General features: G+C 41.1%; 1 protein-coding gene across 5 annotated transcripts in view; it reads left to right on the top strand.

Moving 5' to 3' along the window:
• The window catches only part of TJP1 (tight junction protein 1), a 111,811-nt gene that overhangs the window by 36,613 nt on the left and 49,230 nt on the right, over positions 1 to 25,968 (top strand). For all 5 annotated transcript variants that reach the window (XM_065906841.1, XM_065906840.1, XM_065906839.1 and 2 more), the window contains exons 3-4: positions 16,494 to 16,618; positions 17,553 to 17,655. In XM_065906841.1, coding sequence (XP_065762913.1) covers positions 16,494 to 16,618; positions 17,553 to 17,655 — 228 coding nt within the window. The remainder of the gene's footprint in view (positions 1 to 16,493; positions 16,619 to 17,552; positions 17,656 to 25,968) is intronic.

Genomic DNA, 25,968 nt, shown 5'->3' with positions numbered 1-25,968 from the left:
TCAAAAGAATAAAAATTCTGTGGATTAAACTACCATTTTCTGCAGTTTACTGTCCAGAATAATAGATGATATGCTTCTGTGTTTCCTCGTTCTTCTGTTTGCATCTTCAGAAGAAACTCTCGTCTTAGAATACTAGAAACCACTGAAATCCTATATCCTTCAAAGCTGAGTAATTTAGCTCCACTGTATGCCAAACATTGTTGTAGTTCTGGGAAGTTTATCAGAAAAGAGATAGACAGCATTCCTTACCTCATGGATTTTTTTATCCTCAGTGATAGATGAATATATGCCACAGGTGGTTGTTTATCCCATCTCCTTTTGCATTACCCTTTTAGTGGTTGGTGTACTTAGTTATGCCCAATGAAGCTTAATTTTCTAGGAGGCCTATATATTCAACACAGTCGCTTTTCAGAGATAAAATAGCAGCGTTGCCCACTAGCAATATAATAAAAACCACAGTGTAATTGTAATTTTCCTAGTCTTCACATTGAAAAATGTAAACTGTGTGTGAATTGATTTTATAATCTTTATTTAAATCAGTATATCCAAAATATTGTCATTTTCAGCATGTAATTAATATTTAAAAATTGATACACTATACTTTGCTTTTTCTTTTCCGTACTGAGTCTTACAAAACCGGTGCACATCTTGCAATTTCAGCACATTTCAAATGTGGTAAGAATAGCCACGTTTTGGGTGCTTAGTAGTCGTGTATATAATGGCTGTAGTAGTGGCAGGTGCCAGGTCTGTCGCTTGAGATGGTAGTGCGTTCAGGGGACCCTGTGTCCCACCCTTCCCTCCCATGATGTACCCATGGCTTTCTTTACTTTCAGATGTTCTCCTTTAGAAAACACGTATGTATATGTTTATAGTTCTTTGAGAAATGAATAAATGCTCAGGAATGAGTTGGTTCCCTCTACTTTTTTATTTTCTGTAAAAGTATTATATGTGAAAGATTAAATGATATTTCTATACTAAAGAATTACAGGGTTGAGAGAAGTTTGAGAGAGGCTTGGCCATGATGGCAGAGAAGGAAGACCTTGAGCTCACCTGGTCTCGTGGGTACACCAGAATGAACACCTATTTACAGAGCAGTTACTGATGACCAAGATCGGGCATATAAAGATCTACGACTAAAGATGATAAGGAGCCACATGAGATGGGCTGAAGGGGTGGAGTCATGGTCAAGACCCATACCTTTAGGTGGGCGACCCACAAATTGGGAGGATGATCACAATTTTCTCCCTGAAGAGTGGAATGTGAGTTCCACATCAGGCTCCCCAGCCCAGGGGTCCTGCACCAGGAAGACAAGCCCCCAGAAACCCCAGGCCTTGGCTTTGATCACCAGTAGGACTGTGAAAAGTAGAGACTTCACTCTTAAAGAGGCACAGAACATCTCACACTGTCCAGGACCCAAGGTAGAGCAGTAATTTGAAAGGAACCTGGATCAGATCTACCTTCTTACCTAGGAGAGCCTCCTAGAGAGTCAGGAGGCAACCACAGGGCTCCCAGGGAACACAGACACTGGCAGCGCCCATTTTGGGGAGTTCATTCTAACCTGTGGCCCCTGGTTGCTGGCAAGGATCATTTTGGAATCATCCTTCCAACTCATTAGCACCAGGACCCCCAGGGCCTATAGCCAGAGACCCGGGGACCTGGCTGCACCCACTTGTGAATTGGCACAGCCGTGAGAGCAGCTTCACACAGCAGTGGGCAGGCACTAGCCCAGCACCCTTTGGGCCTCAGCCCCTCTCACCAGTGGTTCCTGGGTTCCCTGCAGCCAAAGACCCCAGGACCTGCCTCCGCCCACCAGTTGGCTGGTACTAGGCTCTGAACCTCTTTCTACTCTCTGGTGGGTGGGCATCAGCCCTATGGTCCCCTGGACCTCATCCCTACCTGCCAACAGACTGACACCAGCCCCAGGACCTCTTGGGACCTTGAGAATGGCCATCATCAAAAAGTCTACAAATAACAAGTGTTGGTGAGGATATGGAGAAATGGAAACCCTAGTACACTGATGGGAATGTAAATTAGTGCAACTTCCATGGAAGACAGTACAGAGGTTCCTCAGAAAGCCAAAAATAGAACTACCATATAATCTAGCAGTTCCATTTGTGGGTGTATATTCGAAGAAAACAAAGACTAATTTAATTTGTAAAGATACATGCTCCTCAGTGCTCCTAGCAGCACTAGTTAAAATAACTAAGATACTGAAACAACCTAAGTGTTCATCAGCAGGTGAATGGGTAAAGAAGATGTGGTGCATAAATGCGGTGAAATATTGTGCTGTACATAGTTGCTCATTTGTGCCCAACTCTTTGCAACCCCATGGACTGTAGCCTGCCAGGCTCCTCTGTTCATGGGGATTCTCCAGGCAAGAATACTGGAGTGGATGGCCCCCTCCAGGGGATCTTCCCAACCCAGGGATCAAACCCAGGTCTCTCCCACGTTGCGGGCGGCAGATTCTTTACTGTCTGAGCCACACAGTATGGAATATTCCTCACCCATAAAGAAGAATGAAATAAGGCCATTTGCAACAACATGGGTGGACCTAGAGAGTATTACACTTACTAGACAGAAAAAGAGGATATGCAGAATCAAAAATAAAACTGGTGAATGTAACAAAAAAGAAACAGACACAGATATAGAGAATGAGCTAGTGGTTACCAGTAAAGAGAGGAAATGGGAGCTTCAAGATAGGAGTAGAGGGGTTAAGAGATAAGACTACTATTTATAAAATAAGCTATAGGGTTATATTATATAGGATGGGATTATAGCCAATATTTTTGTAGTAACTGAAAGTATAATCTATAAAAACTTGTATCGTGATATTGTATACTTGAAAATAATATTATAAACTATATGTGAGTAAAAAAAAAATTAAAAGCAGTATGTTGTACACCTAAAACTAAAAAAATTAAATGGGGAAAGTGTGTTGAAAGCAAGGAATCTAGTTAAAAGATAGATAATACAAGGTCAAGCAGATAAGTGTTTCAAATAGAGAGGTAGTTGAATAAATAACCTTGGAACAAGGGGCTGGGATAATTCAGTGAAAAAAGGAATAGTCCTAACTGATAGTACTGGGACAACTGGTTGACCACATGGAAACTAGTGAATTTTGACTCCTATTTCACACCAGGAACATAATTAACCTACATGCTCAAAACCTAAATGTAAGTTAGAAAAAAACATAGGAATAAGTCTTTATGACCTCAGGTTAGGCAGTGATTTCTTAGGTAAGATCTTGAAAATACAAGCAATTAAAGAGTAAACAGGTAAAATGAGGCTGCATCAAAATTAAAATTTTTTGTGTTTCAAAGGAAACCAAGAAACTTTCAGTAAGAAAGTGAAGAGGATAACCCATAGAACGGGAAAAAGAAAATATCTGCAAATTGGGTATCTGATAGGGGCTTCCCTGGTGGCTCAGCAGTAAAGAATCTGCCTGCAGTACAGAAAGACAAGGGATATGCGGGTTTGATCCATGGGTTGGGAAGATCTCTGGAGGAGACAGTGGCAACCCACTGCAGTATTCTGGCCTGGAGAATTCCATGGACAGAGGACCCTGGAGAGCTACAGTCCATGGGATCACAAAGAGTCGGAAATGACTGAGCGACTGAGCACGAAGGATGCATGAGAAGGGACTTGAATCCAGAATACAGAAAATGAGAAGTAAAAAGACAGTTCAGTTTTTTAAATGGACTGAAGATTTTAATGAGACATTTCTCCGAAGAAGATACAGAACTATTCAATAAACATATGAAAAAGTGCTCAGTGGCATTGACCATCAGGGAACTAGATGTCAAAAGTGTGCTGTGATCACAGAAGCAGACAGTAATAAGTGTTGATGAAGATGTGGATGTTGGCTGGCAGAGCCAGCTGTGGTAAACCAGGGTATTCAAGAGGTAAACATAGAATTACATGTGACCAGCAGCTCTACTCCTAGGCATATACCCAAGAGAAATGAAGACGGATACCAACACAATAGCTTAAACATGAATGTTCATAGCAACATTATTCACAGTAGCCTGAAACTGGAAATAGCCCACATGCCCATTCAACAATGATGAATAAGCAAAATGTGTTATATCTGCACAATGGAATATTGCTGGACAAGAAATGAAGTACTGATACGAGCTGTGACATGCATTTATATGTCAATAAAGCTGTTCTGAGAAAAGAGGCCAGGAGGGTGGAATTCTGCATGTTTGTTGAGTAGCTTCCAACTAGTGTATGATGGGTAGAAGTAAGCATTTACACTGAGGTGAGGATATAAGCTAAGCTAGGCTTGTTTTATCTGGTTGGATGCCATTGTGTATATTTAGAGTGCATTATGGATGTTTCAGAGCCTTTATTTAATTCTCTGTGGTGGTGTTCAGTCACTGAGTCATGTCAGACTCTTTGTGACCCCATGAACTGCAGCATGCCAAGCTTCCCTGTCCTTCGCTATCTCCCAGAGTTTGCTCAAATTCATGTCCATTGAGTCAGTGATGCCATCCAACCGTTGAATCCTCTGCTGCCCCCAATCTTTCACAGCATTACGACAGGTGTCAATAACCACATGGAATAAACTAAGTCTCGGAAAGGTCTAGGGAAATGTTCCCAAAGAGGAGCATCTTGACTGCAGGTCTCTGGACTCAGCATATAATGCTCTTCTCACATGTAAAATTTAACTTTAAATATAAGGAATATTTATGGAATATAATACCTAAAATTCAAAACTGTTGTAGTTCTATCACATATACTACATGTATATGTAATAAAATGAATCAAATAAAAAGTAGTAACATTGATAAGAAAGGGGCCAAAGTTTGGCATTTTTTCTTTTAAGAACATTGGTGGTAAGTTCAGTTTTGTGGAGAAAAGGACAGTTTTGGAGAAGGACACCCCCAATTGGAGGTGTCCTGTTCAGTTCAGTCAGTCAGTCATGTCTGACTCTATGTGACTATATGGACTACAGCACACCAGGCTTCCCTGTCCATCACCAACTCCTGGAGCTTGCTCAGACTCGTGTCCATCGAGTCAGTGACGCCATCCAACCATCTCATTGTCTGTCACCCCCTTCTCCTCCTGCCTTCAGTCTTTGACAGCATTAGGATGTTTTCTAGTGAGTCAGTTTTTCACATCAGGTGGACAAAGTATTGGAGCTTCAGCCTCAGCATCAATCCTTCCGATGAACATTCAGGACTGATTTCTTTTAGGATTGACTGGTTTGATCTCCTTGTGGTCCAAGGGACTCTTCTTGTCTTTTCCAATACCACAGTTCAAAAGCATTAATTCTTCGGTGCTCAGCTTGCTTTATGGTCCAACTCTCACATCCATACATGACTACTGGAAAAACCATAGCTTTGACTAGATTGACCTTTGTTGGCAAAGTCTCTACTTTCTAATATGCTGTCTAGGTTGCTCATCTCACACGCTAGTAAAGTAATGCTCAAAATTTTCCAAGCCAGGCTTTAGCAATACGTGAGTCGTGAACTTCCAGATGTTCAAGCTGGTTTTAGAAAAGGCAGAGGAACCAGAGATCAAATTGCCAACATTCGCTGGATCATTGAAAAAGCAAGAGAGTTCCAGAAAAACATCTATTTCTGCTTTATTGACTATGCCAAAGCCTTCGACTGTGTGGATCACAAGAAACTCTGGAAAATTCTGAAAGAGATGAGAATCCCAGACCACCTGACCTGCCTCCTGAGAAACCTATATGCAGGTCAGGAAGCAACAGTTAGAACTGGACATGGAACAACAGACTGGTTCCAAATAGGAAAAGGAGTATGTCAAGGCTGTATATTGTCACCCTGCTTATTTAACTTTTAAGCATCTTTTAATTTCATGGCTGCAGTCACCATCTGCAGTGATTTTGGAGCCCAAGAAAATAAAGTCTGTCCCTGTTTCCATTGTTTCCCCATCTATTTCCCATGAAGCGATGGGATTGGATGCCATGATCTTAGTTTTCTGAATGTTGAGTTTTAAGCCAGGTTTTTCTGTCTCCACTTTCACTTTGGTCAAGAGGCTCTTCAGTTTCTCTCTGCTTTATGCCATAAGGGTGGTGTCGTCTGCATATCTGAGGTTATTGATATTTTTGCAGCAATCTTGATTACCATCTTGTGCTTGTTTCAGCCTGGCATTTTGTGTGATGTACTTTGCATATGAGTTAAATAAGCAGCGTAACAATATACAGCTTTGATGTACTCCTTTCCCTGTTTGAAACCAGTTCCTTGTTCCTTGTCTGGTTCTAACTGTTGCTTCTTTACCTGCATACAGATTTCTCAGGAGGCAGTTAAGGTGGTCTGGTATTCCCTAAGGGGGTATTCTGGAGGTGTCCTGTAGGAAGTTGGAAATAGAAAAGTGGAATAGGAATAAAAATGAAAGCTGTAATTTTGAAACCAGATCTGCAGGAGTGAGTCTCAGTGTAAGAGTCAGTAGGGACACACAGAGTAGCCAAGCATCTGGTGAAGGATGCAGAGGTCCAAAAAGAAATTTGACGGTCGGAGGTCCAAAAAGACAAATTTGACGGTCGTAGAGGTTTAAGCAACATTTTGAAAACTACCGAGGTACTGTGGAAAAGCTGTTAGGGGTCTTGAGACTTCTGACCTAATCTGGGCTCACCTGTAATTTTGAAGAGGTCTGTTCAGATTTCTTGGGATCTCACAGAACTGAAGCATATCAGAGTTGAGAAAATCCTCACCTCCTCACCAAGTCCACAGAGATGCTATGTGTGGTCTAGTTATCGGTTAGTGAAGTGACTATAGGACTCCAGGCTTTCTTAATTCATTGGTGAAAAGGAACTTGAGCAAATGATTGCCAAGGATCCATTTGGTCTAAAAATTTTTTGACCCTGTGTTCACTGTGAAAACATATAACTAGAACAGTTTCCATAGAATGTTGAGGGTATATTGGAAGAAGAAGGGAAGAGGAGGCAAATGACAGAAATTGTAGAAGTAAACTGTATGTGTAAGGTGAGAAAAGTTAGAATTAAGCTTTAGAATAAATATAGAAATGTAGTTGTAAAAATTTGGCATAAAAACATGAGAGAAAAAAGGCAAGGAGAATCTTGAAAGTTGAGCAGTTAATTTTAAGGAGACAGAAGAGTCTTTGGAGGAGATGTGTATTCATATTGTGCAGTTCTATTTCAGCAACTGAGTCAGTCAGCAACTTTCAGGAGTCTTCCCCTCCCCCCCCCCTTTAAAAAGCCTTTTAAGGGATCAATAAATACTTAGAGGGGAGGAGAGGGTGAGATATATGGAGAGAGTAACATGGAAACTTAAGTTACCATATGTAAAATAGATAGCCAGTGGGAATTTGCTGTGCCTCAGGGAACTGAAACAGGTGTTCCTGTGTCAACCTAGAGGGGTGGGATGGGGAGGGAGATGGCGGGGAGGTTCAAGAGGGAAGGGTCATATGTACACCTATAGCTGATTCAAGTTGATGTTTGACAGAAAACAACAAAATTCTGTAAAGCAATTATTTTTCAACTAAAAAATAAAGAAAATTTCAGCACATGAGTGGGCAAACCATTCCTCTTGATAGAAAAGGTCAGACAGTAAATAGTTTCAACTTTGTTGGCCATATGGCCCCTGTTGTAACTACTCTGTGCCGAAGCAGTTACAGTGTAGAGGAGTGGGCATGTCTAGTGTCCAGTGAAATTGGAAAGTAACTGAACAGATTGTAGGCCTCCTGTTTACCATCAGATTAGTTTCACTACCAGGCAAAGGTGGAAGTACAGGTTAGTGTTGCTTGTGGCTGCCTGTGGTCTTGAAAGAATGAAATATTATGGAAATAAAATTCTTCTGATGCTTTTAATTTATCCAAAAACTATAGCCATGTTTGTGTGTGCGCATACAAATAAATGAGATCATATATACTGTTTTAAACCAGTTCTCTCATCACCATAATAAAAAAATCATTATCTTGGACGTTTTCTCATGTAAAGATATGAAAATCAACTGTATTTTGATGCATCTAAATTTTTCTATGGTTAACATATGTGAGAAAAGTGGATTATTTTCCATTTCTTTTGAAAATGCCTCTGAAAAGCACCATGCTAGTCTTTTTGTAAATCCACTACAGAGTATACAATTGCCTTGGAATAATAATAATTATACTACTGTCAATTTTGATTACTGGAAACAGTATTACAAGTTTTTTAGCAAGTGCTCACGCTGTTCCTCTCCCCATTTAAAAAATGGTTTTACAGCTATATTGATCATATAGTAGTTATAAACTTTAACCTGTTCATCCTTTAATCCTCACTTAATCTTAGTATTGTAAGTAGGTGTATATTTATCACCAGTCCTTTTCATGTGATACTTGTCATGTTGATTGTTAGAAAGTTATTTTGTATTAGGAAAGGATCATGAAAACCAATATTCCCTAAGGTCTTTTTACATGTTTAGTAGCTTATTTCTGCCCTTTTATACTTGAAGATTAGCTTTAATGGACATGAAACCCCATAACTCACTGGTTCCCTTGAGTATTTTGGCATAATGGGTCACTACCCTAACGTGATGGTAATCTGACTTTTATTTCTTTTAAAATTTTGCCTAGATACAAATGAGTCTTCTTCTTTAATATCTAGTCAGTTTACTTGAATATATTTTGGTGTTTCTTCTGAATTGGTTTTCTCAGATATTTACAGGGATTTGTGTCCTTTGAGTATGTACAGTTTTTTATCTATCTATATAATGTATATAGGAAAGGAAATATTATTTAATTCTAGTGTTACTGTTTTATTTTTTCTTTTATTTTGGTTTGTTCTTTAGGAACTCCTTTTATTTCTGTATTGTATCTCTTTTGCCTGTCTTCATTATTTGTCATTTCCTCTCAAATCCTTTTTTAAAAAATCCCTGAATCATTTCTGTTTAAAAATGATTTCTCTGTTTTACTTTGTTTCTTTCATGGTAGTATATTTATTTGTGTTCCTATATAAAATTGCTTTTAAAATTTTCTAATTAGCATGAATTCTGTCAGCCTCATTTTTTAGTTTTTAAAATTCTTGTTTGTATTTTTATGTCCTGTAAGTTTTCTTTATGCCTTTTCACTCGTTTCATAAAAATCACAGTTTTGATCCTTTATTTTCTTTCTTTGGAGCACTCTTTTTGCCATGCTTTCATTTTCCTTAGGGATATTCTGCTGCTCACTGTCTTCTATAGTAATTTTGTTGGGGGTTTTATCATAATCCCTTTTTTGTTCATTTTTATGGTAAATTAGCTTTCTTGAGCTTTTAGAAATTGGCTTAGTCGTCTTGTGTATGCTCTTGTGTATGCTTCTTGTATGCTCAAGAAACATAGCTGGTGTTTTCGGACACTTTCTAGGCCTGTGCCCTTTGTACCTTGTATGTTCTGCTCCCCTGTGTGCTGGAGTCTGAACCCACAGTCTTTACAGGGCCTGGCACATCTGTGTTGAGAAATCCTGGGGTGACACCGCTCCCACCATTCAGACTCTGCAGGCTCCTGCTCTCATTGATGACTGATTTCAGCTACTATTATAAGTCAGTTATTTGGGAGTTCCTCTGGTTTGGGGGATGTCAGCTGTCTGTGGCTCTCTTCTCAAGTTGGGAGCACGCAAGTCTTAACAGGTGTTGCTCGTCTCCACCTGCATCCTCAATGGGGTGTATTTGTTACCTGGTTTTGTTGTGAATGTCTGTGGGTTTTTGTTGTATAGTTGCCCTGCTTGATTTTATTTGGAGATGCAGAAAATTCCAAATCCTTGGCACTCCTATGGCTGCTAATGAGTGTTTAGTGCTCAAATTCGTGTCCTGTTGTAAAAAGGACAACTCTGTAAAGGGAAATGGAGTTAAATTGAATAGTCAGTCAGATACTTATAGTGCAGTAATGCTGATTAGCCACTTTGTGTTAGACCGGTGCAGGGTTGGGCTTAGCTGGGACTTTAGAAGCTTGTGTAGCTCCCTCCAAGTGGAGCTCTGATATCCAGGCTACTTACTGTGCTTGTGCGGGGTCAGAGTGGGTGTGGGTACTCAGGGAGCATACAAGACAGGACTGCTGCCAGTGGAGGGCTGGGATGGTTTTAGGAAGGAGACAGCAGTGAAACTGAATGTCAAAGGGTGAGAAGCGATAGGAATCCCAAGCAGAGAAGAATGTGAAAGCTCAGAGCTTGATGTTCGTGGCCTGCTGAAGTGGGAGCAGTGGTGACGAGTGTCAGAGTCAGGACCGGTGCTGGGAAGTGCGTTGGCCGTGCCTTTCAGGATACTGCAAGTGTGGAGGGTAGTGGAACAGCAGTGTCAGATTTGTTCTACAATAATAATCCTTACAGCCCAATGGAGAGTAGACTGTGGTGCAATGGAGGAGAGGCCAGATGAAACAGTGGTGACAGTGTCAGTCTGCGCAGGTTCCAGAGGGGCCTTCCCCGAGAGGGAGGGAGTGTGGGGGTCGCTGAACCTTGTGGAGTTGTGACGGCCACTCACGTCTGATGTTCACAGTGTTTTAAGGCTTGAGATTTTTAGCTTGACTGTCCATTAGAATCACTTTGTTGCTGTTCAGCACGCACAGCTTTCTGTGCGTGCTTTCCTGTCCTTCAGTGTCTCCCAGAGCTTGCTCACACTCATAACCATTGAGTCAGTGATGGATGGCATCCAACCATCTCATCCTCTGTCATCCCCTTCTCCTCCTCCTGCCCTCAATCTTTCCCAGCATCAAGGTTTTTTCCAGTGAGTTGGCTCTTTGAATTAGGTGGCCAAAGGATTGGAGCTTCAGCATCAGTCCTGCCAGCACATGTTCAGGGTTGATTTCCTTTAGGATTGACTGGTTTGATCTCCTTGCGCAGTGCAAGGGACTCTTAGAGTCTTCTCCAGCACCACAGTTTGAAAGCATCAATTCTTTGGCGCTCAGTTTCTTTATGCTCCAGCTCTCACATCCATACATGACTACTGGAAAAACCATGGCTTTGACTAGACGGAATTTTGTTGGGAAGGTGATGTCTCTGCTTTTTAATATGTCTAGGTTTGTCATGACTTTCCTTCCAAAGAACAGGCATCTTTTAATTTTGTGGCTGCAGTCACTGTCTGCAGTGATTTTGGGGTCCAAGAAAATAAAATCTGTCACTGTTTCCACTTTTCCCCTATCCATCTGCTGTGAAGTGTTGGGACCAGATGCCATCTTAGGTTTTTGAATGTTGAGTTTTAAGCCAGCTTTTTCATTCTCTCACCTTCATCAAGAGGCTTTTTATTTCATCTTCACTTTCTGTCATTAGAGTGGTTTCATCTGCATATCTGAAGTTGTTGATATTTCTCCTGGCAATCTTGATTCCAGCTTGGGAATCATCCAGCCTGGCATTTTGCATGATGTGAGATTTTTAAGAGAATACCTGCCATCGCCCTCATCTAGTTTTATTTAATTGGTATTGGTTGAGGGGTTGAAAATGGTCAAGCACTTTTGACACTTATCCCAAGTGAGTCTCATCTGCAGTCAAGGCTTGGAATCAAAGACCTCCTGGGTAGTTATGAAGGGAGTGTAGGGAGTGCTGACACAGCAGGATGATGCCCTGCAGCCGCGGTCAGCTGGCTTTGAGGCCCTGCCTCCTGCAGCCAGAAAGTCTACTCACTGTTCACAAGCAAATTCTCAGAAGTAGTTATTCATCTCTCCCCTCCATGAGAGTTGCGGACATTTTCACTGGGGGCATTTCTTTAATATTTTTATGTTACATTTTAAATTTTTAAATACAGGTGTTATCAAGGAAGATATAAGTGTACCGCATTAAAGCATACAGAATAAAAGGTTAGTCCTAGCTTCTTCCCAAGGAGGGGAAAAAACCAAAGAATAAACACATCCCTCAAGATTGCTGGGAAAAACATCAATAACCTCAGATGTGCAGGTGACACCACTCTTACGGCAGAAAGTGAAGAAGAACTAAATAACCTCTTGATGAAAGTGAAAGAGGAGAGTGAAAAAGTTGGCTTAAAGCTCAACATTCAGAAAACTAAGATTATGGCATCCGGTCCCATCACTTCATCATGGCAAGTAGATGGGGAAACAGTGGCTGACTTTATTTTTCTGGGCTCCAGAATCACTGCAAATGGTGATTGCAGCCATGAAATTAAAGACGCTTCCTCCTTGGAAGGAAAGTTATGACCAACCTAGACAGCATATTTAAAAGCAGAGACAATACTTTGTCAACAAAGGTTCATCTAGTCAAGGCTATGGTTATTCCAGTCGTCATGTATGGATGTGAGAGTTGGACTGTAAAGAAAGCTGAGCGCCGAAGAATTGGTGCTTTTGAACTGTGGTGTTGAAGAAGACTCTTGAGAGTCCCTTGGACTGCAAGGAGATCCAACCAGTTCATCCTAAAGGAGATCAGTCCTGGGTGTTCATTGGAGGGATTGATGTTGAAGCTGAAACTCCAGTAGTTTGGCCACCTGATGCAAAGAGCTGACTCATTTGAAAAGACCCTGATGCTGGGAAAGATTGAGGGCAGGAGAAGAAGAGGATGACAGAGGATGAGATGGTTGGATGGCATCACCGACACAATAAACATGGGTTTAGATGGACTCCGGGAGTTGGTGATGGACAGGGAGGCCTAGTGTGCTGCGGTTTATGGGATCGCAAAGAGGTGGACACGACTGAGCAGCTGAACTGAACTGCTGCTGCTGCTGCTGCTAAGTCGCTTCAGTCGTGTCCGACTCTGTGAAACCCCATAGACGGCAGCCCACCAGGCTCCCTCGTCCCTGGGATTCTCCAGGCAAGAATACTCGAGTGGGTTGCCATTTCCTTCTCCAGTACATGAAAGTGAAAAGTAAAAGTGAAGTCGCTCAGTTGTGTCCGATTTGTAGCAACCCCTGGACTGCAGCCTACCGGGCTCCTCCGTCCATGGAATTTTCCAGGCAGGAGTACTGGAGTGGGGTGCCATGGCCTTCTCCGAACTGAACTGTAAGACTTCTATTATAGGGCTTCCCTGATAGCTCAGTTGGTAACGAATCCACCTGCAATGCAGGAGACCCTGCTTTGATTCCTGGGTTGGGAAGATGGGGGAGGGATAGGCTACCCACTCCAGTATTCTTGGTCTTCCCTTGTGGCTCAGCTGATAAAGAATTCACCTGCAATGCTGGAGACCTGGGTTCGATCCCTGGGTTGGGAAGATCCCCTGAAGGCTATCCACTCCAGTATTCTGGCCTGGAGAATTCCATGGACTGTATAGTCCATGGTTTTGCAGAGAGTCAGACATGACTGAATGACTTTCACTTTCATGCTATTATAAAATCACAGTGGATAAAATATCCATTCAAAGTCCAGAATGGGCCAGTGGATGGGTGTTCATGTAACAACAAATACAGAAGGTCCTCTCTGTCATTTTCAGATTGCACACTACAGCCTCCTATTCAGAAACTGTCACTTACTGATATAAAATGAAATGTGAATATCCATCATTACCTTAAAGACTTTGTAAAGTAACTCCTCTCCTTTTCAAATAATGTGTGTGGGAACAAAATGAAATAATAAAACAGATTGAAAGCATCTTATTTGATTCGCCCTCCTACCCCCCACCCCTTGGTTGTGAATGTTGGATTTTGTCAGAGGCCTTTTCAGGGTCTGTGAATTTAATCTCTGAATTTTCTTTTTTCCCCTAGTTTTACTAGTATATAACTCTGATATAATGGCTTTCCTAATACACCACTTTTGGAAATAAACCACCTTTTCATGGTGTATTTGTGTGATGTAGGCTTTTAAAAATGGTGTTAGGCTGTACTGTCTGGAGGGGGCTTTGTCTTGATCATGGGGAGTCATTATCACATTTAGATGTCAGTGTTGTTTATTGCTTCTTGAGAAGAGTTCAGAAATCTCCCTTTATTGTTAGAATGCTCTGGAACGATTCATGGAGCACCAGGGCTCTCTGGACATTGATGTGTTGGTGGAATTCCCCTGTGAAATACCTATGCCTGGTATTTTTTGTGAGATAATTCCCTCATAACTATCTCTGTTTCCTTTCCAGAAACTGGTTTGTTTAAATTTAATTTCTAATAGAGTCAGTTTCAATAATCTATATTTCCTTACAAAATTTTCCATTATCTAAGTTATCCCATTCATTTGAATTTGTTGTGTAGTCTCTTCTGTTTTCTAGTTGTGTGCTAATAGTTGTTTTCTTTCTAACCATTTCCTGTTTTATTTATTTTTGAAATTTGAGCGCTGTGTCTAGCTGTTTTGAAATTTGGATATTCTGGTTTTTTTTAATTATGCCAAAGGTATGGTTTTGTGTAGTGATTTGCTTTGTGTTATTTTGGAGACATAGATTCAGGCAGTTGCCTTTACTTCGGCCACCCAGATGTTTTTCTGTTTTGTTTTTCACATTAGCCCTTTTTTGGGGGGCGGGGAGAGCAGTAGGTTTACTGTAATGTAATTCACATATTATTCAGTTCACCCTTTAAAATGTATAATTTAGTGACTTTTTAGTTTAGTCACAGAGCTGTAGGATCATCACCAGTCACTTGTTAAACATTTCATCCCCGTAAAGAGAAATGATGTACTCATAAACCATTCCTCCCCCATCTCTCCACCCGCCTCAGTTCAGTTCAGTTCAGTTGCTCAGTCGTGTCCGACTCTTTGCGACCCCATGCATTGCAGCAAGCCAGCCCTCCCTGTCCATCACCAACTCCCGTAGTCCACTCAAACTCATGTCCATCGAGTCGGTGATGCCATCCAGTCATCTCATCATCTGTCATCCCCTTCTCCTCCTGCCCCCAATCCGTCCCAGCATCAGGGTCGTTTCCAGTGAGTCAACTCTTCTCATGAGGTGGCCAAAGTACTGTAGTTTCAGCTTCAGCATTAGTCCTTCTAATGAACATCAAGGACTGATCTCCTTTAGGATGGACTGGTTGGATCTCCTTGCAGTCCAAGGGACTCTCAAGAGTCTTCTCCAACACCACAGTTCAGAAGCATCAATTTTTCGGCCCTCCACTTTCTTCACAGTCCAACTCTCACATCCATACATGACCACTGGAAAGTGAAAGAGAGTGAAAAAGTTGGCTTAAAGCTCAACATTCAGAAAACTAAGATCATGGCATCTGGTCCCATCACTTCATGGGAAACAGATGGGGAAACAGTGTCAGACTTTATTTTTCTGGGCTCCAAAATCACCGCAGATGGTGATTCCAGCCATGAAATTAAAAGACGCTTACTCCTTGGAGGGAAGATTATGACCAACCTAGATAGCATATTAAAAAGCAGAGACATTACTTTGCCAACAGAGGTCCATTCCACTGGCCCTCAGCAAATCACCAGTCTACTTTTCCTTGTAGATGTTGGTCTTTTTTGAAAATCTCATATAAGAGCAATTGTATGATATGTGTGTGGTCTTTTGTAGTTGACTTCCTTTAGATAGCATTGTTTTCCAAGCTCCCCATCTTGTAGCACATATCAACACTATACTCCTTTGTGTTGCAGATAGGAGTTCACTTTATGGATAGACCATGTCCATCAGTTGATGTACATTTGGGTTGTTTCCCTTTCTGGCTGTTAAAGATGCTGCTGTGTGTGGGTGTGCATGTTTCTGTGTGCACGCGTATTCATTTCTCTTGGGAGTACACCTAGGAGTGGAATTGCTGGTGTTTATTCTCTTTGAAGAAGAGTTTTCCCCTTCTTCCTCATCCTCGGCTGTTTCAGTAGACTCTGGGGTGCAAGAGGTCACGATGGACCCCTCTGTGGTGGACATCATCTTGTGGACAGGACGGCTGTGGAAGAACATGACACCCTTGTCCTCAGGTGGTCTGAGTTATGGAGCACAGAAGAACATTATGTGAACACGTGGCCCCTGACTCACTGATTCTGGAGCCCTTGGAAAATGCTGGGTGTTTGCTTAGATGACTCTGAATACTTCACTTATTTCCTTTGTAGCAAATGTGTGGCTTTCTTGGATATCAGGCGGTTTTTACATAACTTGGAAATACTGACTTTTCTCTGTGCTAAACCTTCTTTAGTCATGGTAAAGATTTTCAGCTTATTTAGAAGTTATTAATTCATTATAATTTTATTTAATTAGAAATATAATAATTAAACATGCTTGATATATATATATAAAAAAACATGCTTGAAAGTTAATGGACTTTCTGTTGAATACAGTGTACAAAGACATTATAGCGTATTATTTCAATAGAGATTCTTAGTGTAAGTGAAGGAAGTTGATTTTCACATCTACTGGTATTTTATTATATAAAATAGCTTCTGATGTATATGCTTATTAAAACTGTCATTCTATGAATTGTTTGCCAGTGTTTGTGGGGCACCACCAATTCCCTCAGGAAACTTTCTGATAAGCAAAAAGGAACTGAGAATTTCAGTGTTGAGAATTTTTAAGTGTGGTCTGGTTCTTAACATTGGCGTGGTTGGCAGTTTTCAGTTTTCTGTTCCACCCAGCATTACATTCATTAAGAGCTGCGTTCCCATACCAGAATCTCTCATCCTCATGCGTGTCTGGACAAGTGAGGAGTGTTTTGTGTAGGACTGATTGTAGAGGATGTTGTAATAATGACATTTTACTCTTAATTGTTACTTCAGGCTCCTGGATTTGGATTTGGAATTGCAATATCTGGTGGAAGAGATAATCCACATTTCCAGAGTGGGGAAACCTCCATCGTGATATCAGATGTGCTGAAGGGGGGGCCTGCGGAAGGACAGCTGCAGTAAGTGTGCTTCTTTATCCTTGTGGGCACAGGTCACAGGGACTCTCCTGCCCTCTGCCACCAGCATGTCATGGTAGTGATGCCTCTAAATTAATATGTGTTTATGCTTATCTGTCATAAATGGAAAGCTAGTTTCACTTACCATAAGTAGATGACTGTAAAAAATAAAGATAGTGAAAAGAAAACTTGTTACTCAGTTTGGAGTAGAATCTAGTCTTCAGGAGCTGCTCACCAAGAGTCTTACCATTTCTTGTTAAGCAGGAAGATTAGCAAGATTGAAAAGAGGCAAAAAATGCACTTGCAAAAACATGAGTATGATTAGGAGGACTGAAAGAAAACTGAAAGGAGAAAGGCTTTATCTTTAAAGATAGAATAATTTTTTCCAGACTTATGACCTAGTATCATTGAATGCATGTAACTGTACCAGTAGAAGTCATCTTGTGTGCTGTAGTACTTGATCAGGGTTTCCTAGGTGGATCAAGTGGTAAAGATTCTGCCTGCGAATGCAGGAGACCCAGATTCAATCTGTGAGTCAGGAAGATCCCCTGGAGATGGGAATGGCAATCCACTCCAGTATTCTTGCCTGGGAAATCCCATGGACAGAGGATTCTGGCGGGCTACAGTCCGGTGGATTGCAAAGAGTTGGATATGACTTGGCCACTGACTAACAACAGCAGTATACCTGTTCAATCTTTTTAGGAACCTTTGTATTAATAGGTAAATAATAAATGACCTGTGGTTAGTTACTTGGTAAACATTTCTTGTGGGCAAACTGAAAGAAAATAGTTGTACATTTTTATAATTATTGATCTGAAGATAGATTAATTAGCCCATGATGGGAATATCTTTTTAAAATCCTATCTTGAAAACACCTTTATAAATTTATCTGTGTGATTTTGTTTAACATGTTGTTTTGACCATTTTTCTGCTTTAGGGAAAATGACCGAGTGGCAATGGTTAATGGCGTCTCCATGGATAATGTTGAGCATGCGTTTGCTGTTCAGCAACTAAGGAAAAGTGGGAAAAATGCAAAAATTGTAAGTGTTTTTACCTCTGACTTTATAAAGGTACCAGCTGTACTGTTGATATATTTTTGGTGTTTGGTTTCATTCTTCCCATTTAAGAAAATAAAATCTGGGACAGTCGTTCAAGGTTAGTTATTTATCCATACAGCACCTCTTCTGATCCTGGTGGTATGTTTTGTCACTAGTGTGTATTTTCTCAAAGCTTAGATTCCAGGATTTTTTTGATTGTAGAGGAAGGAAGGAATTCCTGTTTAAATAGTTACTTCTTTATGATTTAATATTTCCTTTTTTAAAAAACACAAATTAGATGGATTCTTGACATATAATCAGTTTAGTCTATAGCCCTATTTTTTTCTCTTACAGGATTTGTTTAATGGGTAAATTTTGTCATCCCTTAAACACATACAATGTTGCTACCTTGTTACTGTGATACATTTTGAGGAAAGAGAGTGGTAAGGATTGTTTTGTTCCAGCTGCTCAGGGTACTTTTGTTGTTTTTTCATGTTTGCTAGGCTCTTACTTCATATTTAAGAAGTTGTTTTTTTTCCCATTTTTCTTGATTTTAGTAAGAGACAGAGTTCAGTAATCTCTCAGTAACTGGCCTCAAATCACAGTTAAAACTAGGCAGTTGTGACAGAGAATGGATTTAATGTTAAAATCCTACTTTAAAAAAATTATGTCTACATAGAGACTTCCCTGGCTGTTCAGTGGTTAGGTCTCTGTGCTTCCACTGCAGGGCATGGGTTCAGTCCCTGGTCTGAGAACTAGATGCCTACACGCATGTGGCCAAAAAAATACATACATGTTTATTTCTACATAGAGGAGCACCTTAGCCTCTTTGCTGCCCCGTTTCTTCTTCATCTAAACTCTGAAATGCCTGATTGAGGTTCTATGAGGCCTTGGCTCCTGTGTATGGAGCAGAAGGCAGAGACTGTCCTGCCCTGTCCCTTGAGAATCTTCTGCTTTGCAGCAGACTGGCTGAACCACAGTGGACCCAGCAGAGAGGAGAGAGCTGGAGTGAGGAGGCCTTCCTTGGTATGACCTCGGGGAGCTATGCTGAGAGCCAGAGGGGTGCTTCCTGAGACTGCCCTCACCCCCAGTCGGAGGCCCTCTCACTGGGTGCAGGCTGCCATGTCCACTGGTGTGGACACTCTGCAGCAGTGTCCCTACTTTTCTCATGGCAGCACTCCCGGTGTGCAGTTACCGCATTCCAAATGACAGGCAGCTTCTAATGTGCTGGTGTTTTCACAACTTTCATTATAGTTGTGTTTTTACAGCTGTAACTCTGATGTTGTCTTAAAGTGTGTTTCATGTGCAGACTGGCTCGTTGATGGTAGAGTTTTTTTTTACAGTTTTTATAACATGAGATTGTGGTGTTTACGGAAGCAAATTGCTAATTTTTGTAATTGTTGGTTTTTATAAATTGAGTAAGTGTTCTTTGGTTGAGTTGCTGCATATTCCAGTTGAGTACCTTAGATAAATTGAATTTTTCCTCCTGTACCTGAAGTTATGGGCTTTAGCTCCAACTTCATTCTTCTGGAATATGGAACTGTTTTGTTTTTTCATGCAGAATGTTTAGTACGTATGCTCCACATCAATAATACATCCAGGAAAATTGTTAGCTGTACTCCAGACTTTCTCACCATAGAAATGATTTGTAAGAAGCAATGATTTTCTATTATGTATTTGAAACAGCACATGTACGAAGCAGCCTGAGTTTTCCTCTCACTGTGCTTGGCTGCGTGATTTGGGAAGGTGGACTTAAGGTTATGCAAGTATTTTTACTCTTCAGGGAGAAACTGTAGAGGGTTGGTTGTAATTCTGTTCAGTCAGCAAAGGGTAGTTGTTCACTTCTGCTTCTAAAGAGAGTGGATCATGTCATCTGTTGAAGAGTGAGGTGAGCCAGAAAGATAAAGAACATTACAGTATACTAACACATATATACGGAATTTAGAAAGATGGTAACGATGGCCCTATATGCAGGGCAGAAGAAGAGACGCAGAAGTACAGAACAGACTTTTGAACTCTGTGGGAGAAGGGGAGGGTGGGATGTTTCGAAAGAACAGCATGTATACTATCTGTGGTGAAACAGACCACCAGCCCAGGTGGGAGGCATGAGTCAAGTGCTCGGGCCTGTTGGGCTGGGAAGATCCAGAGGAATCGGGTGGAGAGGGAGGTGGGATGGGAGACCGGGATGGGGAATTCGTGTAACTCTTTGGCTGATTCACATCAATGTATGACAAAACCCACTGAAAAATAAAAAAAAAAAAAAAAAATTAAAAAAAAAAAAAAAGGAAGAAAAAACGATGTCATCTGTTGATGCCAAGTTTTTCATCACTGTTTGAGGATAAAACCATAGTATCTTAGAATGTGGCCTTTCACTGTAGGATGTCTTTACCTCCAGCCATAACAAGAACCTCAGATCTTATATATGCTCCCCACCCCTGCCCAGTTCTGAGTAACCAGCTTCTTCCCTCCTGCTTTCTGATCTACTAGTCTTCCTTCTTCCCTGTTCTCTTACATATTTATGTTTGTCAGTTTATATCTTTCCATAAACTAAGATCACCACTGCCCCCCGCCCCCGGGGTGTTAGGCTCAGTAAATTTCTTTTCCACTGAATTAAAATCTTAGAACTCCTTTGATAATATAACTACCATAAATGGGCTCCATTTTGTTTAACAGTAGGTGAAGAGAAGATAGAAAAAGTATTTATAGCGTACTGAATATGTATAATTTTTACTAAAATTCTGAACATACCAAAAAAAGCATTATGAAGGGAATGGGCAGAAACTTTCCAGAGATGAGCTATGTGAACGCTCAATTGAGTGTGTGAATGCATGGCTGTGCAGTGTCTCAGTGTGTGCACACCTCACTCTTCCTTCCCCCCGCTTGCTCATGGGCATTTAAGTGTCCAGCTCCCACAGGTATTTTTTAAAAGTTGTGTTAAGGATCGTCATCTTCTACCTGCTTGTTCAGTTCCTTTTCTTGGGAGTGACTTCTTGGAGTCAGGTGGCATGAATGACTTGAGGTACGTGGGTTGCTGTTTTGCCAGTCAGAGAACCAGTAAGGTTTTGAGAGAGTCCAGTTTCATCAGCCCTTGACATCTCTGCCAAACTGATGGACTAAACTTATGTCAACGAGGAGTCTTATCTTTTTTTTTGGCTGTGCTTGATCTTCGTTGCTGCACTGGCTTTTCTCTAGTTGGGGCGAGTGGAAGCTACTCTAGTTGTGGTGCCCAGGTTTCTCATTGCTGTGGCTTCTCTTGGGTCAAAGGAGGATTTTTAAGTTACAGGTGGATTTGATCATCATGTGGTGTGTATACTTCCCGTGATGTTTCTTTGCCTGTTCCTGTCCTTTGCCCTTCCATTGTGATGCTGTCACACTAGTGTTTCTATATTAAGGTGATCAGCCTTTTGTTGTATATACAACATATGTTGTTTTTCCAATTAGTTTTTGAGTGTGTGTAAGTTTATGGTATTTTTTGGTTTCTTTTTCTGTTACCTTGTTTCATCATGAAATGTTTTCGTTTTTATCCTGTCATATCTGTCAGACTTTTACTTGACTCTGCCTTTGGTGCTTACAGAAGTCTAAGCCTTTGGTGCTTAGCAGAGTTATAAAAGTGTGTATCTTGTGTTTTATTCTGGTACCTATGTAATTTCATTATTTTATTTTATATTTGAATCTTTTCTTCAGCTAAGCTGTTTTGAAGTAAGCATTTTCCCCCAATTTTTGTGTCAAAATTTTCAGAGTTGGGACTTCCTGGCAATTCAGTGATTAAGGCTTGTTAGCCTTCCAGTGCAGGGGGTGAGGAAGGGGTCAGTCCTTGGTCAGGGAGCTAAGATGCCACATGCCTCGAAGCCATGAAACCAAATCATAAAACAGAAGCAAGACTAACAAATTCAGGGAAGATTTTAAAAGTGGTCCTTATCAAGAAAAAAAAACCTGAGAAAATACTTGTGTTAAAATCAGGCATGATCAGCAAGCCTTTGTGGGTTTATTCATAGTATAAATGGAGAATCATAGCAGGATTGGATATTTTTCAGTGAGTTAAACACTTACTGGGTGCAAATACTTCTCAGAGAACTTGAATTTCAGCAGGCTCCATGGGGAGGTACACATGGTCATCAGCATAATGCACATAACCAGAGATGGAGAGGGCTTCAGGCACAGATTTCAGAGGAGTGGTCCACTGTCCTGGGGGAATGATAGGGAAAGCTTTGAGGACTCCTTTGGTTACTTTGTTTTTGTTTATACTGTGTGTGTGTGTGTGTGTGTGTGTGTGTGTGTGTGTGTGTGTGTGTGTGTGTGTGTGTGTGTGTGTGTGTGTGTGTGTACGCGCACGCTCAATACCATGTGTATACTGTGTGTGTGTGTGTGTGCGCGTGTGCGCGCGCATACGCGCACTCAATAACTTCAGTCCTGTCCAATTCTTTGTGACCCTATGGACTATAGCACACCAGGCTCCTCTGTCCATGAGATTCTCCAAGCATGCATACTAGTGTGGGTTGCCATGCCCTCCTCCAGGGGATCTGTCTGACCTACGGTTTGAACCTGCATCTCTTGCATTGCAGGCAGATTCTTTACCCTCTGAGCCACCTGGGAAGCCTTGTTTATATCTTGTTATTGTTGTTGTTCAGTTGCTGAGTTCTGTTTGACTCTTTGCTACCCCATGGACTGCAGCACACTAGGCTTTCCTGTCCTTCACCATCTCCCAGAGTTTGCTCAAACTCATGTCCATCCAGTCAGTGATGCCATCCAACCATCTCATCTTCTGCCACCCTCTTTTCCTCCTGCCTTCTGTCTTTCCCAGCATCAGGGTCTTTTCTAGTGAGTCAATTCCTCACATCAGGTAGCAAAAGTATTGGAGCTTCAGTATCAGTCCTTTCAATGAATATTAAGGGTTGATTTCCTTTAGGATTGACTGGTTTGATCTCCTTGGTTTTCAGAGTCTTCTCCAGTACCACAGTGTAAAAGCATCAGTTCTTCGGTGCTTCTTTACGGTTCAACTCACATACCCACATGACTACTGGAAAAACCATAGCTTTGACAATATGGACCTTTGTCCGCAAGGTGACATCTCTGCTTTTTAATAATGCTATCTAGGTTTTCCATAGCTTTTCTTCCAAGGAGCAAATGTTTTTAAATTTCAAGGCTGCAGTCACCATCTACAGTGTTTTTGGAGCCCAGGAAAGTAAAATCTGATACTGTTTCCGTTTTTCCCCATCTGTTTGCCTGAAGTGATGGGGCTGGATGCCATGATCTTAGTTTTTTGAATGTTGAGTTTTAAGCCAACTTTTTTCACTCTCCTCTTGTTCCGTTCCTCATCAAGAGGCTCTTTAGTTCTTCACTTTGTGTCGTTAGGGTGGTGTCATTTGCATATCTGAGGTTGTTGTTATTTCTCCCAGCAATCTTGATTCCAGCTTGTTATTGATCCACAAGCTGGATGGATATGATTATACCTTACTAGGCAGCAGTTAAAGATCGAAGTGGTAACGGAATAGCTTCTAATACCAAATGTAGGAGGTGGAAATAGAGACGAGACTCAGGGAGGCAGTTAGGGGTGCCTTACAGGGAATGTTGCTGAGAAGGGCTCAGCAGGGCAGTACTGGGTGCAGCAGTACTGGCGGCCTTTTCTGTATTCAGCACAGGCCTTGGCTGCCTGTCCTCTCCACATGCTAGCGTCTTGCTCCTTGCTGACCTTCAGCTTCAATGTTATTCCCTCCGAGAGGCCTTCTCTGATCACTCTTGGTGGTCAGAAGGTATGGTATTAAGTGTGGAGCAGCCCTTGAATAAAGTTAGTCACAAAAAGAAGAGAAAAGATGACGACTTAGAAATGAGTAGCACATGCATATGCCAGTTAGTAGGCAGAGGACAGACTGGAAGTAAATAGGGTGGTACCTGGGGCAGGGGGTGGTAATTGATGAGGAAAGGTCATGCAGGAGGGGAGGGATAAGAATAAGCTCCTCTGAAAGTGTGTTGCTCATAAGGAGGAGGATGGACTTGCCTTTGAGACCAGGAAGGAAGACTAAATAAATGAGATACTGAAAACATGTAGGAGTGGAGGGGATGTGAAGTGACTGATCTCTGGAAATCAGCCCAGATGAATGATGTCTCGGCTTGTTAGTCGATTCCACAGAATCTAAGGCAACCAGAGGTAGATGAGGGGATTGCTGAAGAAGTGAAAGGATTCTTTGAAGTAAGATGAATTTGTAGGGGATGACGTCATCATAGAGTAGGGGAATGTGGCCACCCAACGGGGACCTAGCACAGGATCATGGTTTGCCCTGGCACACGACCAGCCTTATTGAGACACAGGTGACAGCCAACACTGTGCAAGTTGAAGGGGTGCAGCAGGTTGATACGGCTTCATGGAATGATGACCATGGTATGTGCAGTGAGCATCCATCACCTCATAGAGATACAAAATTAAAGGAATAGAAAAAATTTTTTTCTTTGAGATGAAAACACTTACAATTTAGTCTTATCAACTTTAATTATATTTGTTATGATTCCATGACACCCCCTACTACTCATTTATCTTATAAAGGGAAGCTTAACACTTTCTGATTTTCTTCATCCAATCCCCCACCACCTTTATAACCACAAGTCTGACCTCTTTTTCTATAAATTTGTTTGTTTTTGGAGTATACTTGACCTACAACACTGTGTTAGTTCCTGTTTAATGACACAGTGATTCTGTATTTCTCTACATTTCAAAGTCACCAAGATAAGTCTAGCTACGTTATGTCACTACACAAAGGTATTACATAGTTACTGTGTTTCCCACACCATACGTTTCACACCCATGACCCATTTATTTTGCAACTGGAAGTTTGTACCTCTTGGTTTCTCTCTTCTGTTTCTCTCCTCCTCTGGCAACCACCCATTTCTTCTCTGTATCTGTAACTCCATCTCTATCTTGTTAGGTTTGTTCATCTGTTTTAGATTCCACATATTATTTTACATAACATAATGCCCTCCAGGTCCATTCATGTTATTGCAAATGGCACAACATTATTCTTTTTCATGGCTCAATAGTATTCATGTGTGTGTGTATCAAACCTTCTTTATCAATTAATCTATTGATGAACACTTGCATTGCCTCTGTTTCTTAGATATTGTAAGTAATGTTGCAGTGAACATAGGAGTGCAAATGTCTTCTCTCTTTTCTTAATTTTTTTTGGCCTTGTGGCATGTAGGATCTTAGTTACCCAGCCAGGGATTGAACTTGAGCCTCCTGATGTGGAAGGTGAGCCCTAACCATTGGACCACCAGGTCATTCCCATAAACATCTTTTCTGTTTAGTGCTTTTGTTTTCTTTGGATAAATAGGAGTGGAATTTGCTGGATCATGTGGTAGTTCTATTTTTAATTTTTTGAGATGGGTTTAGGCTATTTTCCATAGTGGCTGCACCAGTTTCCATTCCCACTAGCAGAGCATGAGTATTTCCCTTTTCTCCACATTCAGCGCTTGTCCCTCGTCAACGCTCATCATTTGCCCTTGTTTTTTTAATAATTGCTATTCTAACAAGTGGGAGGTGATATCTCATTGTGGTTTTGATTGGCATGTCCCTGAATATTAGTAATATCAAGCACGTTTTTGTGTGCCTTTAGCCATCTGTGTGTCTTCTTCAGAAAGATGTCTATTCAGACCCTTTGCCCAGTTTTCAATCAAGTTATTGATATATGTGTTTGTTGATACTGAGTTTTGTAATTTCTTGGTATATTTTGGGTATTAACCCCTTATGGGTCATGTCATTTGCAAAAATCTTCTCCCATTTTGTCAGCAGCCTTTTCGTTTTGATGATTGTTAACTTTACTGTGTAAAAGCTTTTTAGTTGGATGTAGTTCCATTTGCTTATTTTTGTTTTTCTTCCCCTTGCCTGAGGAGGCAGATCCGTGTACTGCCTGTGTTTTCTTCTAGGAGTTTTATAGGTTCAGATCTTACATTTAAATCTTACATCCATTTTGAGTTTATTTTTTGTGTGTGGTGTGAAAGAAGTCCAGTGGAATTCTTATACATGTAGCTGTCCTATTTTCCTAGCACCATTTATTGAGGAGGCTATATATTCTTGCCTCCTTTGTCAAGGATGAATTACCTGTCTAAGTCTGGATTAATCTTCCAGGGCTTCCTGTTCTGTTCTAGTGATTTATGTATCTGTTTTGGTGCTAATGCCATGCTGTTTTGATGGCTGTAACCATGTAGTATAGTTTGAGATCTGGACACATGTTGCCTCCAGCTTTATTCTTCATTTTCAGGATGATTTCTGGGTTTGTTTGTTTGTTTTTCCTTTCAGTCTTTTGTTTTTCCATACACATTTTAGAG

This window comes from Muntiacus reevesi, chromosome 15 (genome assembly GCF_963930625.1).
Source record: "Muntiacus reevesi chromosome 15, mMunRee1.1, whole genome shotgun sequence".
Classification (NCBI taxonomy): domain Eukaryota; kingdom Metazoa; phylum Chordata; class Mammalia; order Artiodactyla; family Cervidae; genus Muntiacus; species Muntiacus reevesi.
Note: the sequence above shows the minus strand (reverse complement) of the source record. Positions and strands in the feature narration are given on the sequence as shown.